We start from the raw sequence: 20,262 nt of genomic DNA, 5'->3' as shown, positions 1-20,262 counted from the left end.
CCGTGTTGTGTAAAGACCGTTTTTTTAATTCTGTATTAAGTGCATTCAAGTATTTACACTTGGCCTTATGTACATAGCGGTGCCGCGGGCGGGGGGTCTGGCGGACGTGAATGTAAATAAATTCGATATATATTGCTACGTGGGGCTCTGCCCGGCCGTGCGCGCTGTCCCCCGGCCCCCTGCCCTCACCCCAGGACGCAGAGGTGCGGAGCAAAGCGCTTTATTGGGGGCGAGGAGGAGGACGGGGCCGTCCCTAGGGGCTGGTCTCCCGGCAGGCCACGGCCGCCACGAGCGCGGCGCCTTTCCCCGAGCCGTCCTCGGACTGCAGGAAGGTGACGGCGCAGTTGGGCGCGAGGTCCTGCAGCATCTGCTGGAGGTTCTGGGAGAAGCTGCGGGGACAGGACGAGGCGGCTGAGCACCAGCAGGGCCGCCCCGTGCCCCGAACCCCCTACACGGGGCGTGGGGACCCGGAGGGCGCCCGCCGCACTCACTGCGGGTGCATCTTGTACAAGGTGCCGTCCACCCCCACGGTGACGGCCAACTGGGCCAGGCCCCGGTTCTCCCGCATCTTCTCCACCACGGCGGCCAGGCCGGCGGCGCAGAGCTGGGCCGCCCGCAGGGACACGGTCTGGCACACCTCGCGCACCAGCACGCTGTCCTCGAAGCTGGCGTCCAGCTCCAGGTCGCGCAGGATGCCCTGCACCTGCTGCAGGGCCAGCCCGTCGCTGCCGCAGAGCAGGGCCGCGGTTAGTGTCACTCTCCTTGTCACCATCCCACCGCATGGCGTGGAGGGGGCAGCACGCTGTGTCCCTCAGCCCCGACACGAGGGCTCCCCACACTCACGTCTCGATGGTGGAGAGGAACTTGGTCTGGAAGATGTCCCTGGTCTGGAGCTTGAGAGAGGGCTTGCCGCGGAACAGGAGCTGTTTGTCCACCATTGCCAGCAGGATGTGGCGCACGATCTCGCCCAGGTACATGCCGCTGATGAGCTTCTCAAACCTGCCCCAGGCACAGCCCCGGCTGCCTTAGTGCCCCCCCCAGAGCCCTGCCCGCGCCCGGCCCCTCACCCACCTCTGCTTGCCCGCGTTGATGGTCTTCTCGTCCACCATCCGGTCGAAGGTGGTGAAGATGTCGTCCAGGCAGCCGTTGTCCCCGAAGGCCCCCCACTCCATGTTGATGCACATGCGGCCCTCGTCCCCCTCCACGGTGCCCACGTTCTTCCTCTCCTCCATGTAGCAGGCGTTGGTCCCCGTCCCTGCAGCCCAGCACCGCTGTCACCAGCCGGCCCCAGCCCTGGCAGCGCCTGGAGAGCTGGGGCGAGGAACGGGAGAGACCCAGGGGGGGGTGCAGAGGTGCCCCTTACCCACGATGAGCCCGATTTCACATTTGGGGTCGTCATAGCCGCAGGCCATCATGGTTCCCACGGTGTCGTTCACCACAGCCACCACCTTCAGCGCCAGGTGCTGCAGGCAGGAGATGGGGACTTGTGGCTTGGTGGCACCCAGCGGGTTCCAGCTGTCACCAGCGGGGTGGCACCCGGGGGCTCAGGGGAGGGGGTCCCCAGCCCTTCCCCACCTGTTTGCGCTGCGCAGCCTCTCGCAGCAGCTGGACCACGTCCTGCCCCACGCAGCCCGAGGCGCTGAAGCCTTTGGTCCAGGTCAGCAGCACGGCCTGGAAGAGAGACAGGAGCAGGGGCCAGGCGGCTGCGTCGCACCCGGGGACCCTTCCCGTGCCCCGGGGCCAGCGCCGCCCGCTCACCTTATCCAGGCCCAGCTGCTGGCAGGGGAACGAGAAGGTGAAGCCGAGGGGCAGGACCTGCTCCATCAGGTTCTGCTTCGTCTGGAAGTCCATGATGCACTCGATGATGTGGTCGAAGAGCTGTGGAGAGGGGCTGCGGTCAAGCTGGAGCGACGCAGGGGGGGCTGTCCCCAGGCACACGCAGCGAGGCGGCCCCGGGGCAGCAGGGGCCGAGGCGATTCCCAGCCCTCGCCCGGTGCCGCGCTCCCCACACGGAGCCTCACCGCCTCCCCGGTGCCCTGCATGACGGACGTGGGGACGACGTAGATCTCGCTGGCCATGCGGATGCCTTCCTGCATCACACGCACCACCAGCACGCGGAAATTGGTCCCCCCCAGGTCCAGTGCCAGAAAGTCGCCTCTCTCTGCAGGAGCACACCTGGGGGCATGAGCGGGGGCATAGATCCCCCCCCCCCCCCCCCCCCCCAGGCCCCCGTGCCCTGTCCCTCACCGGTGCGGTCGGGCGTGTTGCAGACGTAGGTGGGCAGCATGCGGACGGAGGCGTTGGCGTTGCTGTCCCGGCCCAGCCCGCGCTCCATCTCCTGCCTCATCAGCGCCTGGACGCGCTCCAGGTCGGCGCGGCTGAGCCGCAGCGGGGCCAGCAGCTGCTCCACCTCGTGGCGCTGGGTCAGCAGGCGCTGGGCCACCGCCGTCACCAAGGCCACCCCCAGCCCGTTCGTGTCCGCCGAGGGCACCAGGGTGGCCGCGCACTCGGGGGCCAGCAGCCCCGTGACGCTCTGCAGGATCTCCCCAAACCTGCGGGGAGGATGAGGAGGGTGAGGGCCGGGCTTGAGGCATCCTGAGGGGCGACGTCCCCAGCCAGGAGCCCCGTGTCCCCCCCGTACCTGGCGTGGGCCCGGTACAGCTCGCCGTCCACCCCCACGTTGACCACCAGCCGCTCCAGCTCCCGGCTGCGGCACATGAGGCTGAGGATGGCGGCCAGCCCTGTGGCGCTGAGCGCGGCGGCGCGGCTCACCACCGCCCGGCAGATCTGCTGCACCCGGCAGCAGTCCCGCTCGCTCGGCTGCAGCCCCAGGGCCTCCAGAGCGCTCCTCGCCTTGGCCATGCCCGTCTCGTTGCTGTCAAGGGAGAGCACTCACGGGGCCGCCCGCTTGCGGCTGGGGGCACCCACCCGTCACGCCTCCCGGCCACCCGCCACTCACTCCATGATCTCCAGGACCTGCTGGGTCTTGAGCGCACCCTTGGTCCCCAGGACGGAGGTGCTGGCCCCGACGAAGAGTGCTTGCTCGGCGGCCAGCATGAGCACGGCGTGCCGGACGATCTCCCCCAGGTAGAGGCTGCCCACCATCTTCTCAAACCTGCGTGCGGTGGGAGTCAGCCCCCCCCCGCAGCACAGCCCCACCACCCCCAGCCCCTTGGGGGCCCCCCGGGGGGGGGGGAGGTAATTTGCTCCTGCTGGTGCATCGCTGTGAGGAGACCCCCGGGACCCCCCTCCCTCGCTGCACCTCCTCTCCCCGGGGTTGGAGGACTCCTGGTCCACGCGGTGGTCGTAGGGGGTCAGCACGTCGCTGAGGGCGCCGTCGTCCCCGAAGCAGCCCCACTCGCTGTTGACGCACATCCTGCCGTTGCTCTCCTCCACCACCTCTACCAGCGGCGCCTCGGCCATGAAGCAGCTGTTGGTGCCCGTGCCTGCGGGGAGCGAGGGGGGGGGCTGAGCGCCGGCGCAGCCCCCCCAGCACCGCGGCGCGGGGCCGAACGCTGCTCACCCATCACCAGGGCGACCTCGCAGGGCTTCCCCCCCCCAGCTGCTCGCCATCATGGTGCCCACGGTGTCGTTGAGCAGGGCGATGACTTGCACGTGGTAGAGCTGGCGGGGAGCAGGGCATGGTCAGCTCCATCGCGGGGGGGGCAGCCCCCCAGCCGGGACCCTCACCCGGCGCCCTGTGGCCCCCACCCCACCACCTCCAGCTTGTTGATGGCTGCCTGCAGCAGCTGCACGACGTCCTTCCCCTCCACGCCGCTGCACTGGAAGCCCTTGGACCAGGAGATGAGCTCGGCCTGCGGAGAGCAGGGGGGCGAGCCGTTGGCCATCAGCCTGGGGGTGGCTCCGTGCCCCCCCCGCGAGCTGCCCCGCTCACCTTGCCCAGCCCCGTCTGCCTGCAGCTGAAAGGGAAGACGAAGCCCAGGGGGAGGCGATGCTGGGGGCTGCCGCTTTCCTCCAGGAACTTGTGCACGCATTGAGCAATGAAGTCAAAGAGCTGCAGAGGCACGGGGTGAGCAGCTGCCCCCCTGCCCCAGCACTCCCGGGTGCGGGAGGTGGTCGGAGCCCCGCAGTGCCCAGCCCCAGCCATCAGCCCCCCCCCCCGTACCGCTTCCCCGGTGCCCTGCAGCATCTCCGCTGGCATTTCGAAGACCTTGTACATCAGCTGGGGGCTCTGGTTTCCGTCGCCCAGGAGGGTCACGAACAGGGTGCGGACGTGGCTCTGGCACAGCTCCACCACCATGAGGTCGCCCTTCTCTACGGGGCAGCGTCAGGCAGAGACCCGCCCGTGGCAGCCCCCGCCTGCCAGCCCAGGATCTGCTCCTCACCCCGTCCCAGTGACACCCACCCCAGGGAAGCAGCAATTCCCTTCCTGAGACCACCGCAGGGCCCCAGGGAGCCGGCTCCCGGCCTCTGTCCCCGCACAAGGGCAGCTCACAGACTCCACAACCAGCCCGAGCAGGGGATTCCTGCGGCACCCTTCCCTGGCACCCCGGCGAGGCGCGCAGGGCTGGGGGCAGCACGGCAGCACGTCCCCCGGCCGGGCCGCTCACCGGTGCCGTCAGGCGTGGAGCAGATGAAGGTGGGCAGCATGCGCACGGTGGCTTGTGCGTGCGTCTGTCGGCTCAGCCCCTTGTCCATGGCCTCCAGCATGCGGCACTTCACCGCCTGCAGCTTCTCCAGCGAGGGGGTGAGCGACATCAGCGCCCGTTGCACCTGGGGACAGCGGGTCAGGGCAGGCCGGGGGGGGACAGGGGACACCTCGCCCTGGGCACGGAGAGGCAGGGAGGGGCCTTACCGGCGTGCAGGAGGGGATGTTGTCCTGGTGTCCCAGCTGGAAGCTCCCCGGGGCCCTGCGTGGAGGGACGTGGAGTCACCCACTGAGCCCCCAGCCGCGCCACAGCATGGCCGGAGGGGCCTGATCCCGGCTCCCCACCTCCCCTCCGCGTCCCTGCCGCAGGGGGCCGAGGTCTGGGCAGCGTGGTGGCTCGGCAGCGTCCCACCACTGCCGCAGTCGCGACCGGGCAGGCGGGGGTAGAGGGCACAGCTGCGCCCCACGACGGCGATGGCGCAGAGGCTGTCCTCGAGGCCGGGCACCGCAGGAGAAGGCTGCTGCCCCCACGTCACCATGCCCACGCACCTGCAAGAGGCCGGAGGCTGGTCTCTCCCCGGGGAACATTTAAAACCAGGGTGGGGGGGCCCAGCTCTCTCCCCACTTCCCACCCCACCCCTGACCCCACAGCACCCTCCCGGGCTGCAGGGCCGCAGCCCCTCACCAGTTCACGGGGGGCAGGCGGCCCCTCTCCCCCCGGGGGCTCCACGGGGCCCTGCCGCCGCGGCTGGGCTGGGAGCTGGGGCGCCTGGGGCTGGACATGGTGGCGGGCGGGGGGCACCCGCTGGGGGCACCCGGGGTGGGGGGGGGGGGGGGGGGTTGGAACCGTTGCTAACGCCGCTCCCCGGTGCCCTGGCAACAGAAGCCAGGACTGGGCCCATGGGTGCTGTGCTGGGGCCATGGGGCCGGGGGGGGTCCAGCCCTGGGGTCCCGCTCCGCGCCCCGCTCCCCCGATAAGGACGGCACCGCTGCTGCGGGTTGCTGCAGTTTCATAAAAACATACATAAATATATTTCCGTTTCTTTTACAGGGAGCGAAGCAGCGCAGGCACCTATAAAACAGTCACTGCTCCGCCCGGCGCCCCCGGCTCGGCTCGCGGCATAGAAAATGTATAAAAGGTGGGGTGTGGGAGCAGCAGGCAGCGGGAGCAGCCCTCAGAACTTGCGCTTCCTCCGGCGGCAGGCTCTGGGCTGCTGCTGGCTGCCCAAGGGGTGAGCCGAGCACGGCGCCGAGTCCAGCGAGCAGCCCCTGGGGGGGTGGCACCGGGAGGGAGCTCGCGCTGTCCCCCGCCGTCTCTTCCTCCTCCTCTTCCTCCTCGGCGCGGGCTGGGAGCGCAGGAGGGGAGTGTCGAGCTCCTAGTCCAGCGAGGGGGGTCCCCGCATCAGCACCTGCAAGGAGAGGGCACGTCAGCACCCGTGGGGGCAGCCTGAACCCCCCTCCCCAGGACCTCGGTGACATGGAGCTGGGCCGTGCCATCACCGGCACGTCTTGGGCTGTGCCACAGGTCTTCGGGGGGGGGGGGGGGGTCCGGGGGGGGGGGGGGGGGGGCAACAGCCAGCTAACCCCCAGCCTCCTGAGCAGGCTCCTTCAGCCTGCACAGCCCAAGCTGAGGCCCCAAAGCCCCACAAGGGGAGGTCGGGCAGCCCTCACCCCTGCACAGAAAGAAGCTGCCCACCTGCAGACTTGCTCTCCGAGAGCTCCAGCATGCTGAGGAGTCCCCGCTCGTGCCTTCCCACGGCCTGCCAAGGGAGAGGAGAACACTGTCACAGCACTGCCGTGAAGGAACCCGTCTGGGCACAGACACCGGGGCAGCTTTGGGGGCAGTTCACGGAGCAGAGCCCGGTAAGAAGGGAGGCCAGGGGCAGGAAGCCGCCCCCAAGCCCAGTGAGTGAGCACGGGGCTGTATGGGGCTGTCTGGGCACCAAAGGCTCAGCCACACCGCAGGAACATCCCCCAGGCACTCTCAGGGCAGGCTCTGTCCTGCTGCATCCACGGGCACGGGGCTTGGTGCTGCTGGGAAGAGCCTTCCTGCACGGCACAGCCAGAGGAGGAACACGCATCTCGTGCCCTCTCTCGGCCTCAGGAAGGTGTGACCACGCCGGTCACACAGACCGAGGGAAGGGCACTTAGCCTGGCTCTAAAGTCCCCTCTCCTGATGGTTCCCTGCCCCAGAAGGCACTGGCATCCCTGCTGCAGGGCTGGAGCTGCCAAGCACCCCAAAAGGGGCCATGGCAGGAACCCTGTGCTACCAGCAGGAATGGCCCAGGGCCCTGACCTGCTCCCCCCTCAGCACGACGCACAGCCGGAGGAAACCCAGAGCCTTGCCGAGCCACCCGCAGGGCCACCCGCCTCCAGCTCCTTCCCGCCGTGCCCGTGCCTGCATGCAGGAGCCCCGTGCGCCAGCCGGCCGTGGGGCGCGGGGACGGAGTCAAACGGCCCCCACGGAGCCGGTCACACGCAGGAGCAGCCGTGCCCCGCAGCTCCCCGAGCCACGCAGCGCCTGGCTGTGTCCCACATCATCAACCAGAAATCTCATCATTTGCATCTGAATCCCCAAAGGGCTGAGGCCTGTGATGGATTTAAGGGATTATAGGAAACGAAGACATCATGTTGCATCTTCACGCTGAGAATCACATTTCTGAGCACAGGCAGAGCTCAGGCACGAGGGCTCTGCCCGCAGGAGCCTGCAGGAAGGCCCAGAAGACCCCTCCCCACGCTCCCCCGGACCTCCAGGAGCAGGACAAGGCCCGGTGGGAAACAACACCTGGTGGGTGACCACGAGCCAGCTGCTCCCTGTGCTCCTGCCACATCCCCCAGCACAACTCCCCGCGCTCATTCCCCGCAGCTCCCCTGGGATGCTCCAGGCACGGAGCAGCTCCCCCAGCTTCAGCTCCAAACTGTCCCTGAGGGAAAGGGGCTTGTGGATGGAGTCAAATGTGCCTGTCACCCTGACACCGCCCTCCACGGCATCTCTATTCAGCCGAGGAAGGCTGCAGGAGCGAGGCGCGCTGGCTGGCAGCGGGACAGGCTGGCTGCCTGCCTGCTGGAGAGGTTACTGGCAGCTCCGCCGGATTAGCTCACCCCTGGGACCGGTCCATGCTCTCGCAGAGCGTCGCGGGAGGGAAGGCAACAAGTTCCCTGGCCAGGGCTACCACGCGCAGGGCCAGGCAATCCCGTGCCAGGACTGCTCATCCCACAGACCAAGGAAAGGGCTCCTGCCTGCAACCCGGCCCCGAACCCAGCGCAAAGCAAAGGAGACGGTCTGCGGGGTCACCCCTCACCTTGGCGCTTCGCAGCCTCCTGGTTCCCTGAGCTTGCCTAGCAGCCTGGAGGCAGCTGTCCACGTGCCTCTGATACTGCAGCAGTGGCACCAGTGACTTACAGAGGTAGCACTTCTCACACCTGCCAGGCACGAAAGGACAGAGCACCGCGTTAGGATTCGCCCCGCGCTGGGCTCCCAGCCACCGGCCGTGACTTGCTTCCTCCGTGTCGCCAGATCGGGACCGAGCAGCGTGGTCAGGCCAGCGCCGAGCACAAAGCCTGAGCGACGATCAGTTTTCCCTGCCTGCTCCTCTGTCTCCTGCTGCTGCAGCAGCGGGACGGTAATCAAATCTGCTCATCTAACTATCTCAACCGCTGCTGATTTCTCCCCAGACATAAAGCACCCTGTCAAAATCCACAGAAATGAAGTGCGAGGGCTTTGCAAAAGGGAGTTAAATTCCGCCTGAAAAGCAAACCAAGTGTGTTAAATCAGAGAGACGTTTCACCAGGGCTGGATGAGCTTGTCTGACTAGTAAATCAAGTCCTTCTCTGCACTATCTCCATTTTACATGCCACAGCACACGCTCCTGCTGGGGGCTGGCACAGGTGCCCTCTCCCTTGCAGCGCGCTCCTCGAACCCCCTCGTTTGTGCAGGAGACGCCCGGGCTCACGCAGGACGACTGAGTGTGCCTAGGAAGAAAATTACCCTGGGTGAGAGGAGATGGAGGTCAGGCCTGGATTTATACGGCTGTAATTGCTTCCACGCCAGCTCTGGGCGGGGACCAGAGCATGCAGAAGAGGGCACTGGTTCTTCGGGAGAGCATCCACCCGGGGAGCTGTTCGGGAATGGACCTTCTCCAGGAAGAGACGAGCCCCCAGGGACCAGCCCCAGCAGTGTTGTGTTCAGTTTGATAAGCAGCACTCTCCTAGTAAAACTCACCCCAGGCTCTAAAATGCGTATGGAGAGCCCCCATCGAGCAAAACTCTGCAGTACTTTTCCCGTATTTTCTTTCCAGTCAGTGCTGATTACCCAGATAATGTGTCTAAACAGAAGCTGTCCTCTCTATAATTAGCCTAATTCCATTAGTGATGTTGCCATCCACTGTTTGTAACAGCAAAATTGCTTCCATAGCAGGGATTTTACTGTCAGATCCTCTCTTATGATGCTTTGTGTGGGTGGCAGGAGGAGGGGCTGCATGGGAAGAGATTAAACAAAGCCACTGCTATTCTGAAAGTCTAATTTAATTAAGAATATCACTACAGGTGCCATGTTGACAGCCTCCCTGTCCTAGCCTCTTCTTTTTCTAGGGTTACCAAGCTCAAGTCTCCCAGCAGAAACTGCTTGAGTTAGCAACATTTTACCTACAGCTCCCTCCACGACGGCCAGAGACCACACGTCCCTGACCCACCATGGGCTTGGCTGAAAGGAATTAGTGCAAAAATAAGCAGTCAGGGAACAGCCAATGCCTCTCGTTTCGGTGTAAACATACCCAGCACTGCAACAAGAGGCACCGAGAGAAGGCAATTTCTTAGGGAAATGATGCCGTAAGGCCAACAGCCAGCATTTACACGGGGATGAAGACATCCAGGGACAAGCCGGAGCACAGAGCCAGCCTTGGAGGAGCAAGCATACCTACTTACTTGTCACTGTCCGAGGCCGCCGGGCCGCTGTCACCACCGGCAGCTTTACTCCTGGCCTCTCGCTGACGCCGGGTGAGCACTGGAGGCAAAACAGACAAGGTTACTGCCATCCACCCCCAAGTCTCCCCTGCACGATGTCCGCACGCGACACCCTTCATTCTTTCGCCGAAGGCTGCAGCAGGAGGGATGCAAAGTGAGGTAAAGAAACGCGGGACTGGGCCGGGCCGGGCCGGACCTCCTTTCCTGCCTAACCGGGGGCTGGCCAACTCTCCCGTTTTCAGAGGGCTCTGGCAGAAGTTGCCTTCCCCAGCCTCAGAAGCCAGCTAGCACCAGAACTCGTCTTCCACCAGAAACAGCTGGATCAACAGCATGCAGTTTACAGCGAGTTCCAAGCTGACGCACGGCAGCGCAGCAGCCTGGGAGCGGAGTTACGCAGCTGCTCCAGCACCGCCGCACCGCCCGCTGCCAAACTGAGCGCCCGTGTCTGCTGCAGGGGAGGGAGCGTGGGAGCTGCGAGGCTGCGGGGCAAGGAGGGCTGAGGCTGTGCAGGGGCACCAGCCCTTCTGGGACGTGGCAGGAGGAGGTAGCCTCGCCGGGGAGGGACGCAGCTCGTGCTGGGGTGGGAAGGTTACAACAACTGCCCTCGCAGTTGCTGCTCTGCCCCCAGCTTGCTCTTTACGACTGCCTGCGCACAGCTCCGTGGGGTCTCTGGGTGAAGGGCTCTGCTCTCCGACGGCAGCAGCGACCGTGCTGCTCCGACACGCGGAGGCAGCCAGCGAGGTGCTGGCCTGAGCAGCACGCGGGTGGTGGTCCAACAATTCCTGTTCCTCCAGCGAGCCCGAGCAGCCTTCCCAAACCTGCTCCCCAGGCATCCGCGGGGAGCACGTCGGAGCATTGCCTCTTTCAGCTGAACTCCTCAGCGTATTCCTGCTGACGTGCCACCAGCAAAGACCCTCGGGGAACACATCGGGTATCTCAGCTCGCTCCACCGGGGACATCCAAGACTCCGTACTCACAGTAAGCACGTTCAGGCAATCTGGCTACAGGGGCGATGCACGGAGCTGTTTTACAGCCCAGAAGCACTGCTTGCCACTCTCCACGCTCTCATTAGGAGAAAGGCCTGGATCCAAGCTACGGGCATGACCAAGCTGTTATTGCTGGCTCATCAGCTGTGGCAAAGGAAGGGATGCACAGAATTTTGTGTGGAACAAAGGGAATCCTCTGGAGTTTTTGCAAAACCCCATTTCCAGAGCATCAGGTGACCCCCGTACCTACCCACGGTGCTGACACAGCAAGGCCCTTCCCCTGCTGGCAGTCACTGATCAGCCACAACCAGCAGACGCACCGTGAGGTCCTCGGGAGCTGCTGGGGCTGGAGGGAGACATCCACGCTGAAGAAACAAGCTCAAGCATTTCCTAGGACGTGGACGCTGTCTTGTGGGCGACGACGGATGCCAACAGCTTGTTTCTCACAGGCACCGAAGCGGGCGTCTCTCTTTAGCTCAGCCTGGCCCCGATTTGAAGTGGCAGCGTGCTCAGGAGGACAGCTGAGCACGGCCGCCCCCCGGCCCCCCAGCCTCCCCCCAGCCCGACGCCCGCGCGTTTGACAGCGTGGTGAAAGCCGCTCTCCAGCTCGGCGTGCACTCGTTAATATTCCTTTAACACCGTCTCAGGAGCCTCGTGCACCAGCTCAGGTGTTAATCAGTTCTATTTTCTTCCAAAAGCAGCGAACACATCTGGCATAATGGGCCCATTAGAGATCTCGGCACGGGTGCCCAGGGGAAGACCCCCAGCTGTGCTGCCGACAGCAGAGGCGCAGGGGAGAGAACAGGGCCGGCGGTGCCAGCGGCTGGCGGAGGCGCAGCAGCCAGCCCTCCCCGCTCACGTCCCCACCAAGGCTGGCGAGGCACAACCCCTGCCAAAGCACACCAGCAGCCCACGGGAAAGGGGAGGTCAGGAACCTGGGGAAATACTTGCTGCGGGGCAAACTCCCAGACCGCAGAGCGGTCCTGAGCCGCCGTGCGGTGGGAACCCTGCAACGCCGCCTGGTGCAAGGCGCCGTGCTGGGCCAGGCACTCTGCAGCCTGAGGACGAGCTGTTCACTCGTTCAGCACTTCTCCTGGTTGGCAAATCAGCCTCAGCACCTCCCGGGGCTGCCAGGTGAGCTCAGCCAGATGCCAGCACGCAGAGGGGCAAGGCCACATGTTTCCAAGCTCCTCGCCTTGCTGCACGAGCCGTCTGCTCCTCTCTGCACCTGCTTCCCCCACCTCCCTGCCAGCCACGCTGCTTTAGGCACGGAATCCTAACCGTGGCAGGCTCGCCAGCGTCTCGTCCCTGTTCAGGAGTGGTGAAGCTTTTCCCTGCACCTATTCTGTTACTCTTTCCACTGCATCAGTGCCACTCCTGTCGATGTCGGAAGGTTTTTAACAGCACCGGCACCGCTGCGCTGAAGATGGACAGCTGCACGAGGCTGCATTCAGGGCTCTGGGAGGAAGGGATGCACAAAACCTCATTTTCCCAGGCTCACCTGGGAACTGACAAGATGGGAGCACGTAGATGGAGGACGACAGGAATAGAGCGCGTCCCAAAGCTCAAGACGATCTGATGTGCTCGGTAACAGCCAAGACTCACTTCCAGACAGGGAGCAGCAGATCCGTGCACGGGCAGCAGCAGCAGGCAATGAAGCCGGTGGCTCCGTGACGAGCCCCTCGCACAAGTGAGCCCTTCAGCCGGAGGCACGAAGGAAGAGGGAGCTGGCACAACACTTCCACGGCTTCACTCATTCACTTGGAATTAACACCAGCCACTGAGCTGGAAACCTGGGACCTGAACCTCCCCCCAACCTGGTACGGAAGCTAAAGCAGCAGCAGGCTCTTCCTTTTTATTTACTCAGACCACAGGAAAATGGAAATTCATGATCAGATTTTCATACTGCCCAGGTATGTGGTTGTCTGGGCATCCAGCCAGGGCAGCCATGTATAGGCGTAAGTGAAGCAACTGCAGCTCGTCTTGCCCAGCCACCTGATTTGAAAACCTGTCCTTAAACATCAGCCAGCCTGAGCCACCCTCCTTCTACAACCCCCTGAAAGACTCTGGTGCATGATTAGAAGAGGGGAGAAGAGAAACAAAACCAGCAAGAATCCATCCCTTTGTAATTTTAAAGCTGCAAGCACCGGCCGCTACAGCAATCCGCGGTACCGGAGCCACCAGGAGTAAATCCAATTCCTAAGTCTGAAGACAGATCAGGAACCCCTGACCCGGTGCAGCAAAGGAAGAGTGAAGCTGTCTTTCCCAAACAGGTCAGGACATGGCTTAGAGGGCAGAACTCTGATTTCCCTTCGCACAGGACCGTTGCTCTGCTCTTGAGGAAGCCAGCGTCCAGCCAGAAGGCCGTGGTGCTGCAGCAGGAGGGGACAGGTTCTGGACCGACACCGGCGTTGGCATTTGCTTCAGAGAACGCTTCTCCCCCCTCTTTTTTCCCCACGCATTGCTTTACCTGGAGGTATTGTGCTAGTAAAAGGCGCCAAGATAACAGCCCTGGACGCGGAGTCCTTTTGTACCTGCAGGGGTGTGCCAAGCTGCTGTCTGACCTCTGCTGAGCTAACCATCGCCCTGCCTGCTCATCCCACATCCCCCCGAGCAGTCCAGCAGCCGGGGCCTTTCTGGAGGATGTTCATCTCTGAATGCTCGCCAGGAGCTGGAGGGAGGCGCCCTATGGGCCAAAGCCCAGCAGGCATCAGGACTCTCCCCCCCCCCGTTATGTTTTCCTCCAAGCTCAAGTGCACAGCTCGGAGCACGGGGAGCCCGCAGCTCCGTGAAGAGCCCTGGCCCAAACAACACAGGCGTCGGAGTGTTACGGCTAATAAAGCCTGGTCTCTACAGGGGAAATACTAGAATAACTGGCAATAGAAAACCCAAATTACTGTGATTTTGTCCCAGAACCATTGCTCTGCTTAGAGCCATTACTGCAGACCAAGATCCCTTTTATTCCTGGCTAGTTTTCTTTTTGGGGGGGATTGTTCTGAACAAGGCAGAATAGCAGCGTAGCAATTCCAAAATAACAACCCTTACAAACATCCCCGAGGAGACCAGTCTGGAAGCAGAGTGGAAAGGCCAGCCTTGAACTCGGTCCTGCTGAAAGCCAACACCGAAGGAGAAAATAAATTCCCTTGCAGTGCCAAAAATTTCAAAGCCTTTTCCTGATCACAGCCAGGATTCCCCAGGATCAATGGATATACCCACAATCCAGGCACACGGGGGACCCGATTACCGCCGGGCCAAAGCCATTCCTGCTAAAAGGCATACTAAAAATTCTGCTCTGTTTTGTAGTGCAGATAAGACCTTTATCAGGATGGGAGAGGAACCGTGCTACCGCGTGATCTGCACGAGCCGTTACCCTTTGCACCAGTAGCCGGTTTGTGCCTGCAGAGAGAGCTCCGCACCAAAATCCAGCACCGAGCAGTAAGAGCTGCTACTCTGGCTCGTGTTGTCTTGACAGGACCCATGTCACATCCTCAAAGATTTAGTGGAACAAGGACCTTGTGTTTTAAAGCTACATCAACTCTGCATTAAGATTACACGGAGAAACTTCTTCCTGCTAGAGGAGCGCAGGAGTTACAGCTCCTGAACTAGCTCTGATTTGCTCCAGTTGCTGAAACATTACAGATTTAGATCGCATTTAATAACCCAGTATGCGACTAAAAATTATATATTCACAACCTGAAAAGTTAATCTCATTACAAGCCACTGCTTTGATATTACCTGACATTGTGCTAACAGGTTTTACATTTCAAGCAGCAGCTAAAGCATAACTTATTGAATACATCGATAGCCAACTGGTGTATTTGTTCACTTAAGCTCTACAAAGGTTGGCTACAGAAAACCGACACAGAAGAGTGCAAAGAGGATTTAATACGGGCATTCTGATTGCACTTCTACGCCTCACTCTTCACATGGAGAAAAATCCGAGCTCCCAGATCAATAGCCATCATTTTGCAATTTTGGAGGAGCAAGAGGGAAACTTTTTTTTTGCAGTCCCTTCCTGCTGAACAAGCCATTTTTGCACACACAAATGTCAGGCTCATTGCACAGTGCAGGCTGTACTCGGAGTGGTACAGAACATTCTCATTTCTTAAGAGGCCTGAAGGATGCTCACCCGCATGGCTCTGGAGCCTGCCATTTTCTATCTCTGGCAAATTCTCCACAGGTCCTCACAAAACTCAAAATAGATGTGCCTTGCAAACCTTGTGTGAAACAGCCAGGTCTCGATCCTTGCGTAATGCTCAGCTTCAGACCTTCCCCAGGACTAATGCTGTGATGGGTGACAAAGCTGATCAGGGAAGGGCTCTGTGCAGGAGGTGCTGGAAATTATTAGAGTCTCCAGTTACACTCTCCCGGCCAGCTCTGAGATGGACCAAGGCAGAGAGGACAAACCTCCCGGCCTGCCACACCACACACCAAATATCCCGGGAGGAAAAGGATTCCAGCACCTGGCTGCAAGTACCAGGAGAGGGAGAGCAGCACACAGAGCAAATACAGAGTGTTTGGCAGACCTGGACTGTCCTCGCCAGGCTCCTCTCCCACGACGTCGTTGCAGTACATAGCGTGCAGCTCGATCTCTGCAGCTGGAAAGCCTTTGTCGCACAGCGGGCACGACACGCGGTCAGCAGCCGTGGGACTGCCCTCAGCCAGAGCCCTGCCAGCATTTTCATCTTCACTGGCCTAAGGAAGAAGAGGAAAAGCAGTTAGTCGTGTTGTTTCTTTTTTTTGGCAGCTGCAGTGCTCTGTGCTGCCTGGTAGCTGCTCACCCTCCTAGAGACTCGCTTTTTCTTGGTAAGTTTTATTCTCCCTTCGTCACATACAGGTCAGAAATAACACCACTGCCTGAGTAAACTGTGCAGCACTAATGTCTAATTCTTCTTCCAAAGGCAACGTGTCCTGCTGAATCATGGTGAAACCTCCCTGCACAGCCGTGCACACCGTTTAAGGCAAACACCACCTATACTAACAGAAATGGCAAAGCTTCCATTAATCAGGAAAGCTCAGAAGCGAAACTGATGGGAAATTCATGGGGCAAAGCGAGAGTTCAACACCTGACTTGTGCTCATCACTTTCTGGACACGATCCACACTACAGAGGCTGCGCTGTCTGGGAACACAGCCTTCCCCAGGACGGAGGGAGGCTGCGGCACGGCGAGACCGCTGGGAAGCTCCTCCTCAGCCGGGGACGCGGCTGGAGCAGCAGCAGAGGTGACACAGACCCACGAGAGGTGACGCAGTCCAAAACCCACGTCACGCAGCATTACTAGCAGTGGCTTCTTGCCAGGGCAAAATGTCACAGCCCGTGTTTGTTCCCTGGGTGCCATCAACACTTCCCCACGCTCTCCGTGCGTTGGTTACCCCGCTGCAGAGGTGCTCCGCTACAGACCGCAGGCACAGGCTGCTCCCTGCGCTGCTCCCGTTTGGATGCAGCGGGCTGCTCCCATCTCACTCCCTGTTAGGTCCCTGCCTAGCCAGGCTCGCTACAAAATCTCTCCGTATTTCAAAAAGAACCCTTTCCCCCCCCCCCTCCATTAAAAATTATTTAAATATTAACCATGTAGAAGAAACCTATAGGAAATAATACAGGAGGGCTTTCAGTGACACGTGCAGTAAAGCTGCTGTGTGCATCCCTCCAACGGCGTAATTTCAGGGAAGCAGTAACTGGGGCCAGCCAAGACGCTCGGTGCTGCTGGAGCACGCTGTCATATTTCTTGGTTTAACACTTGCTTTGCCACATGAGGGCCTGATGCTGAGCATCCGTCCTCATTTTTATGTTCCAAAGGGAAGGAGAGCGCTTGGTTGACTCAGAGGAGCTCTGCAAGAAATTGCACGACTGCGTCTTAAACTGAGAATCCAAGTCAGAAAATTCATTTTTCCCAGTCACCGCCTGACAGGCGACGGTACCGACCCCCAAAAAACACTGCACTCATTTCCAGGGAGACTCTGCACTAGATTTCTACGGAGGAGTTGCCACAAGAGTTCCTCCAGCCAAACGCAAGCTGTTGGAGCACATCGCTCGCGGCATTAGCACGCATACCCTGCTCTCACTTCTCAGTGTCACTACAGCTCGCGAAGTCCTCACCGTGGGGCGTTACAGAGAGGAGTCATAAAAAACAAGATGTGTCAAATATGAATGATCGGATCAAACCCGCATTATCCCAGTCAGACAACACAGCAAAAAATGATGGGAAAAGCAGCAGGCACCGTGCCTTCGAGCTGCCATTTTTAAATCAGTCTTAGGAGATCACCGGTTCCACACGCCCTGCCCGCCTACATTCAGTGGTAAATTACTAATTTTAAATGGAAATGCAACATGCTGTAACAAAAGATACCACAGCCCTGAAACGGCGTGCACAAAACCTTGCAGCAGCAGTCTGGAAAGCCTCGGCTGCGGAGCCAGTCACCCCCGTCAGAGGCAGGGACCGTCGCCCCCCCCTCTCTAGCAGGGAAAATTGCCTACGAGACGCGGCACCCGCAGCCAGCGGCCAGCCACGAGCGATGCCAGAGGCTGAGCTCAAGAACAAGACTCCTGCGTCCTGGCTCAGCATCTGCGAGGAAGGAGTCGGTCCCAGCGGTCTCTGCCTGCTTCGTGCTAAGTGCTGATCCGCGGGCAGCTGCTTCTGCCGCCTGCCGGGGAGGCTGCGGGCTGGGGCTGGTACCTGCTGCCAAGGATAAGGATCTGGGATCTGGGACAGCCCCTGGGAAGCCCCAGCACCTTGTTCTGCCAAACGGGCCATCAGCGTGCCTTCAGGGCTGAGACACGGGGCTCTGCACAGGACCACAGCCTCTCCCTGCTGCGGCCTCTAATTGACGGAGCGGTGCTTAGAGGGACCTGCAGTACGGAAGGAGCACGAGAGCAGAACTGGGTTTATTAAGAGGCCCGTGACAATGAGGCTTCGGAGCTGCAGACGCGCTGTACAAGCTGCAGGCTGCCCGAGCGAGCTTTCCACAAATGAATCCTCCTGTCGAGAGCTGCACGGTTCTGTATTCATGTACCCTGCCAGAGGAGCACTTGGCAACCCCTTTGATATCGCTCTCTAAATTAATAGACAAAGGGAGTTTTATCAGAAGCAGGAACTGAAGTCAGATGTCGCTACAGTGACAGCTGCGAGGCAATTGCTGCACAGGTGTGACAACACAGGGAGAGCAGCCACCCAACAGCACACATCTGTATCGGGAGCTGAGAGGACGGCCCCGCCACTGGCTCACGGTTGCTGTTAACTATTACTGCATACAAATCAAGGTTCCTGGGCCCAGCTCCCTCTCCTTGGGCTGCGAGCCACCACCAGCCCTCAACACCTCGTTGCTATCTTTATCCTAACCCAGTCCCCTTGGGTGAATCTCTCCTCAGCCTCTTGGAGATGGTCTGTGGCCAACAAACGCTGCTGTTCAGAGGACTGTAACAGGGAAAATTGTGTCCTAACGTGAGTAACTGAGGTCCCTCTGCACCACTGAGCACCAGAGCCCTGTGCTTCTGACCCTGGGCGAGCACCGGGGCTGCTGTCCCCGCTGAGGACGTCCTCCAGCACAGAGGGATACAGAACGAGCTGCGACTGAGAGCAACTCTCAGCTACAGGGCTGAAAGGCTGCAGATGCAGCTGGCCAAAAGGGATTGGAGCTACAAAGCAGCAGAGAAAAGTGAACGGAGCGGTGTTCATGAGGACCCCAGCAGCCCATGGGGAAATGCTAGCACAGCCCTGCTGAACCCCAGATCTAGAGAGCAGCACTGGAAGCAGGACACTTCCCTGGCTTCGGGCTCTTTTACCTGCACAGGCGCGTCCTTGCTGGCCGAGCAGAGCTCTTCTCTCTCTGGCTCAGCAGCTTCCAGTGGACTCGGCTGGGTCTCTGCAGAAAAACAACTCTGTGTCAGCACGGGTTTGCGGCCCCCAAACTTTTTCCTCTCTTGTTGATGCGACTTAACCCATTTTTTTAGCAACCTTTTCACAGTTTTAAAACATTTTTTAGACTTGTCACAAATGCTATCAGACAATATGCAACAACACGGCTGGATGAGGGGTTAAGAGTCATAGCACCATGGTGTGAGGACAGAGCCACTGCAGCTTTGCAGCTTCATGAGGAGTGAGACTAGACTCAGGGAAAGTGCGTGGGACACCGCTGGGATAGAGACAATGCAAGAACAGAGATCTTCCTCGCATCTCAGAAGCAAACAGAGCTCCCATTCTGTGGCCTATCACGCTCTCACACCATCAGACCTCCAGGCTTTCCTTCGCAACAAAACGTGCCTCCAGGCACTGCCATGGCCTCTCCCTGCAGCTGCTCATCACCAGCAGCGGGCTCTTCATCACTTCCCTCACTTAAAACCCTGAACTGGAAAATCTCAAACGTGGTAGGAGAGACCAGGGAAGAAAAACTTGTTGGTCCCAAACAGTTTTAATTAATGCAAGACAAAATATATATATATATTTCAGCTCTGATGCTTTACATTATCTTGACAGTGAAAAATGTGAAAATTTCCTGACAGCCTTGCAGAGCCCACACCTGGCACTTCGTTGGGAACGACCCCTCCGCACTGCTGTGCTTCCTGGTCTCGTCGGCAGCAAGCACCCAGCTATTTCTGGTCACAGAGCTGCAACATTGTCTTAGAGGGAATGGGTCCAAAACCAGGGAACGAAAACAAAATTATTCGGATAATTTCAGCCCTGATAAACACAGCTGGGAAGGAAAACTTGTTTTGTTCAAATGCCTTGAAAATTCTTTTCTTTGTATTTTCTAAGCGTGTAACATTCGTTTCAAAGCTCAGAACGTTCCCAGGTGCCTCTTACCTGGGCAAACGGAGATCTCTTCTTCAGGAGAGCTTTCTGCGGCGATATCTGGGCTCCTTTTACTGCCAAGTGGGGTCAGCATGGAGATGCTGTTCAAAACAAACATAAAACTCAAATCCAGCAGGTGTGACAACACGCCCCTGCCTGCCTTGCACAGTTCAGAACAGCAGGCCACTCTGCCATTTCCAGGTGGTCATCATTTGGTAGCCAGAAATGATCAGGATAACAGAAACATACTGGTACAAAATGCTGGCCTAAGCAGAAACTCCCCAAAGAACTAATTTTCATGCAGTGACCCTTTGTGTCGTTTTATTGAGGGCTTCTATCTCATGTGAGGGGAGCAAAAATACCTGCAGGGCTCTCCTGCTTCTTTCTACTCTTAGACCTGGAAGCTGTGCAGGTACCATCTTCCACCTGGGGAATTAAATCCTGGGAGAGGAAAGACACAGACTCGCTCAACCCTGCGTTACTCCCTCCTTCTTTGCACTAATTTCCTTTCTCATCGCTGCACATGGCAGGCAGAAGCAGCATGGATGCAGCACGATGACAGGGGTCCCTGCGGCCAAGTCCTAGCGGCAGTGCTGTGGCCACTCCTCGGCACAGCACCGCGTGCTGCCCCGCTCCTTTTAACCTTCGTGTTCCTCCCTTTCTTTCCACCAGGCACAGCGTCTCTCGGAAACAGGCAGGCATTGCTGAGTAAGTCTGGCACCCATGCTGACACTCTCAGCGCTTTGCATGGCTTCCTGATTAGTCTGATCAAGTATGCAAGAACACACTTAAAAAACATGAATCCCCACACTGACAAATAGAAGATTTATTAGGCTCAACCACAGGCCTCAGAGAGGAGAGAACAGGCACTGCTGATTTATGATAAATAACAAAATTCTGATAGGAAATCACAAGTGGCT

The 20,262-nt window shown here is 59.9% G+C and overlaps 2 protein-coding genes across 5 annotated transcripts in view; both read right to left on the bottom strand.

Moving 5' to 3' along the window:
* Positions 1-77: 77 nt before the first annotated feature.
* Positions 78-5,442, bottom strand: HK3 (hexokinase 3). The gene is given in 21 exon segments (XM_035338470.1): positions 78-389; positions 492-725; positions 844-999; positions 1,072-1,255; positions 1,364-1,463; positions 1,576-1,671; positions 1,759-1,878; positions 2,022-2,161; positions 2,248-2,552; positions 2,642-2,875; positions 2,960-3,115; positions 3,263-3,446; positions 3,524-3,560; positions 3,562-3,624; positions 3,720-3,815; positions 3,896-4,015; positions 4,127-4,275; positions 4,572-4,734; positions 4,817-4,871; positions 4,955-5,158; positions 5,295-5,442. Coding segments are annotated over 21 exon segments (3,030 nt in total). The 5' UTR covers positions 5,393-5,442; the 3' UTR covers positions 78-253.
* A 166-nt stretch (positions 5,443-5,608) lies between these two features.
* Positions 5,609-20,262, bottom strand: part of UIMC1 (ubiquitin interaction motif containing 1) — a 37,317-nt gene continuing 22,663 nt past the window's right edge. For 3 of the 4 annotated variants that reach the window (XM_035338471.1, XM_035338473.1, XM_035338472.1), the window contains exons 7-13: positions 19,355-19,443; positions 18,337-18,416; positions 15,084-15,252; positions 9,533-9,611; positions 7,912-8,032; positions 6,306-6,369; positions 5,609-6,018 (exon numbers count right to left, since the gene is read on the bottom strand). In XM_035338471.1, coding sequence (XP_035194362.1) covers positions 5,693-6,018; positions 6,306-6,369; positions 7,912-8,032; positions 9,533-9,611; positions 15,084-15,252; positions 18,337-18,416; positions 19,355-19,443 — 928 coding nt within the window. In that variant the 3' untranslated portion in view covers positions 5,609-5,692. The remainder of the gene's footprint in view (positions 6,019-6,305; positions 6,370-7,911; positions 8,033-9,532; positions 9,612-15,083; positions 15,253-18,336; positions 18,417-19,354; positions 19,444-20,262) is intronic. The other variant, XM_035338474.1, reaches the window with a different exon arrangement.

Source organism: Oxyura jamaicensis, chromosome 13, assembly GCF_011077185.1.
Source record: "Oxyura jamaicensis isolate SHBP4307 breed ruddy duck chromosome 13, BPBGC_Ojam_1.0, whole genome shotgun sequence".
Classification (NCBI taxonomy): domain Eukaryota; kingdom Metazoa; phylum Chordata; class Aves; order Anseriformes; family Anatidae; genus Oxyura; species Oxyura jamaicensis.
Note: the sequence above shows the minus strand (reverse complement) of the source record. Positions and strands in the feature narration are given on the sequence as shown.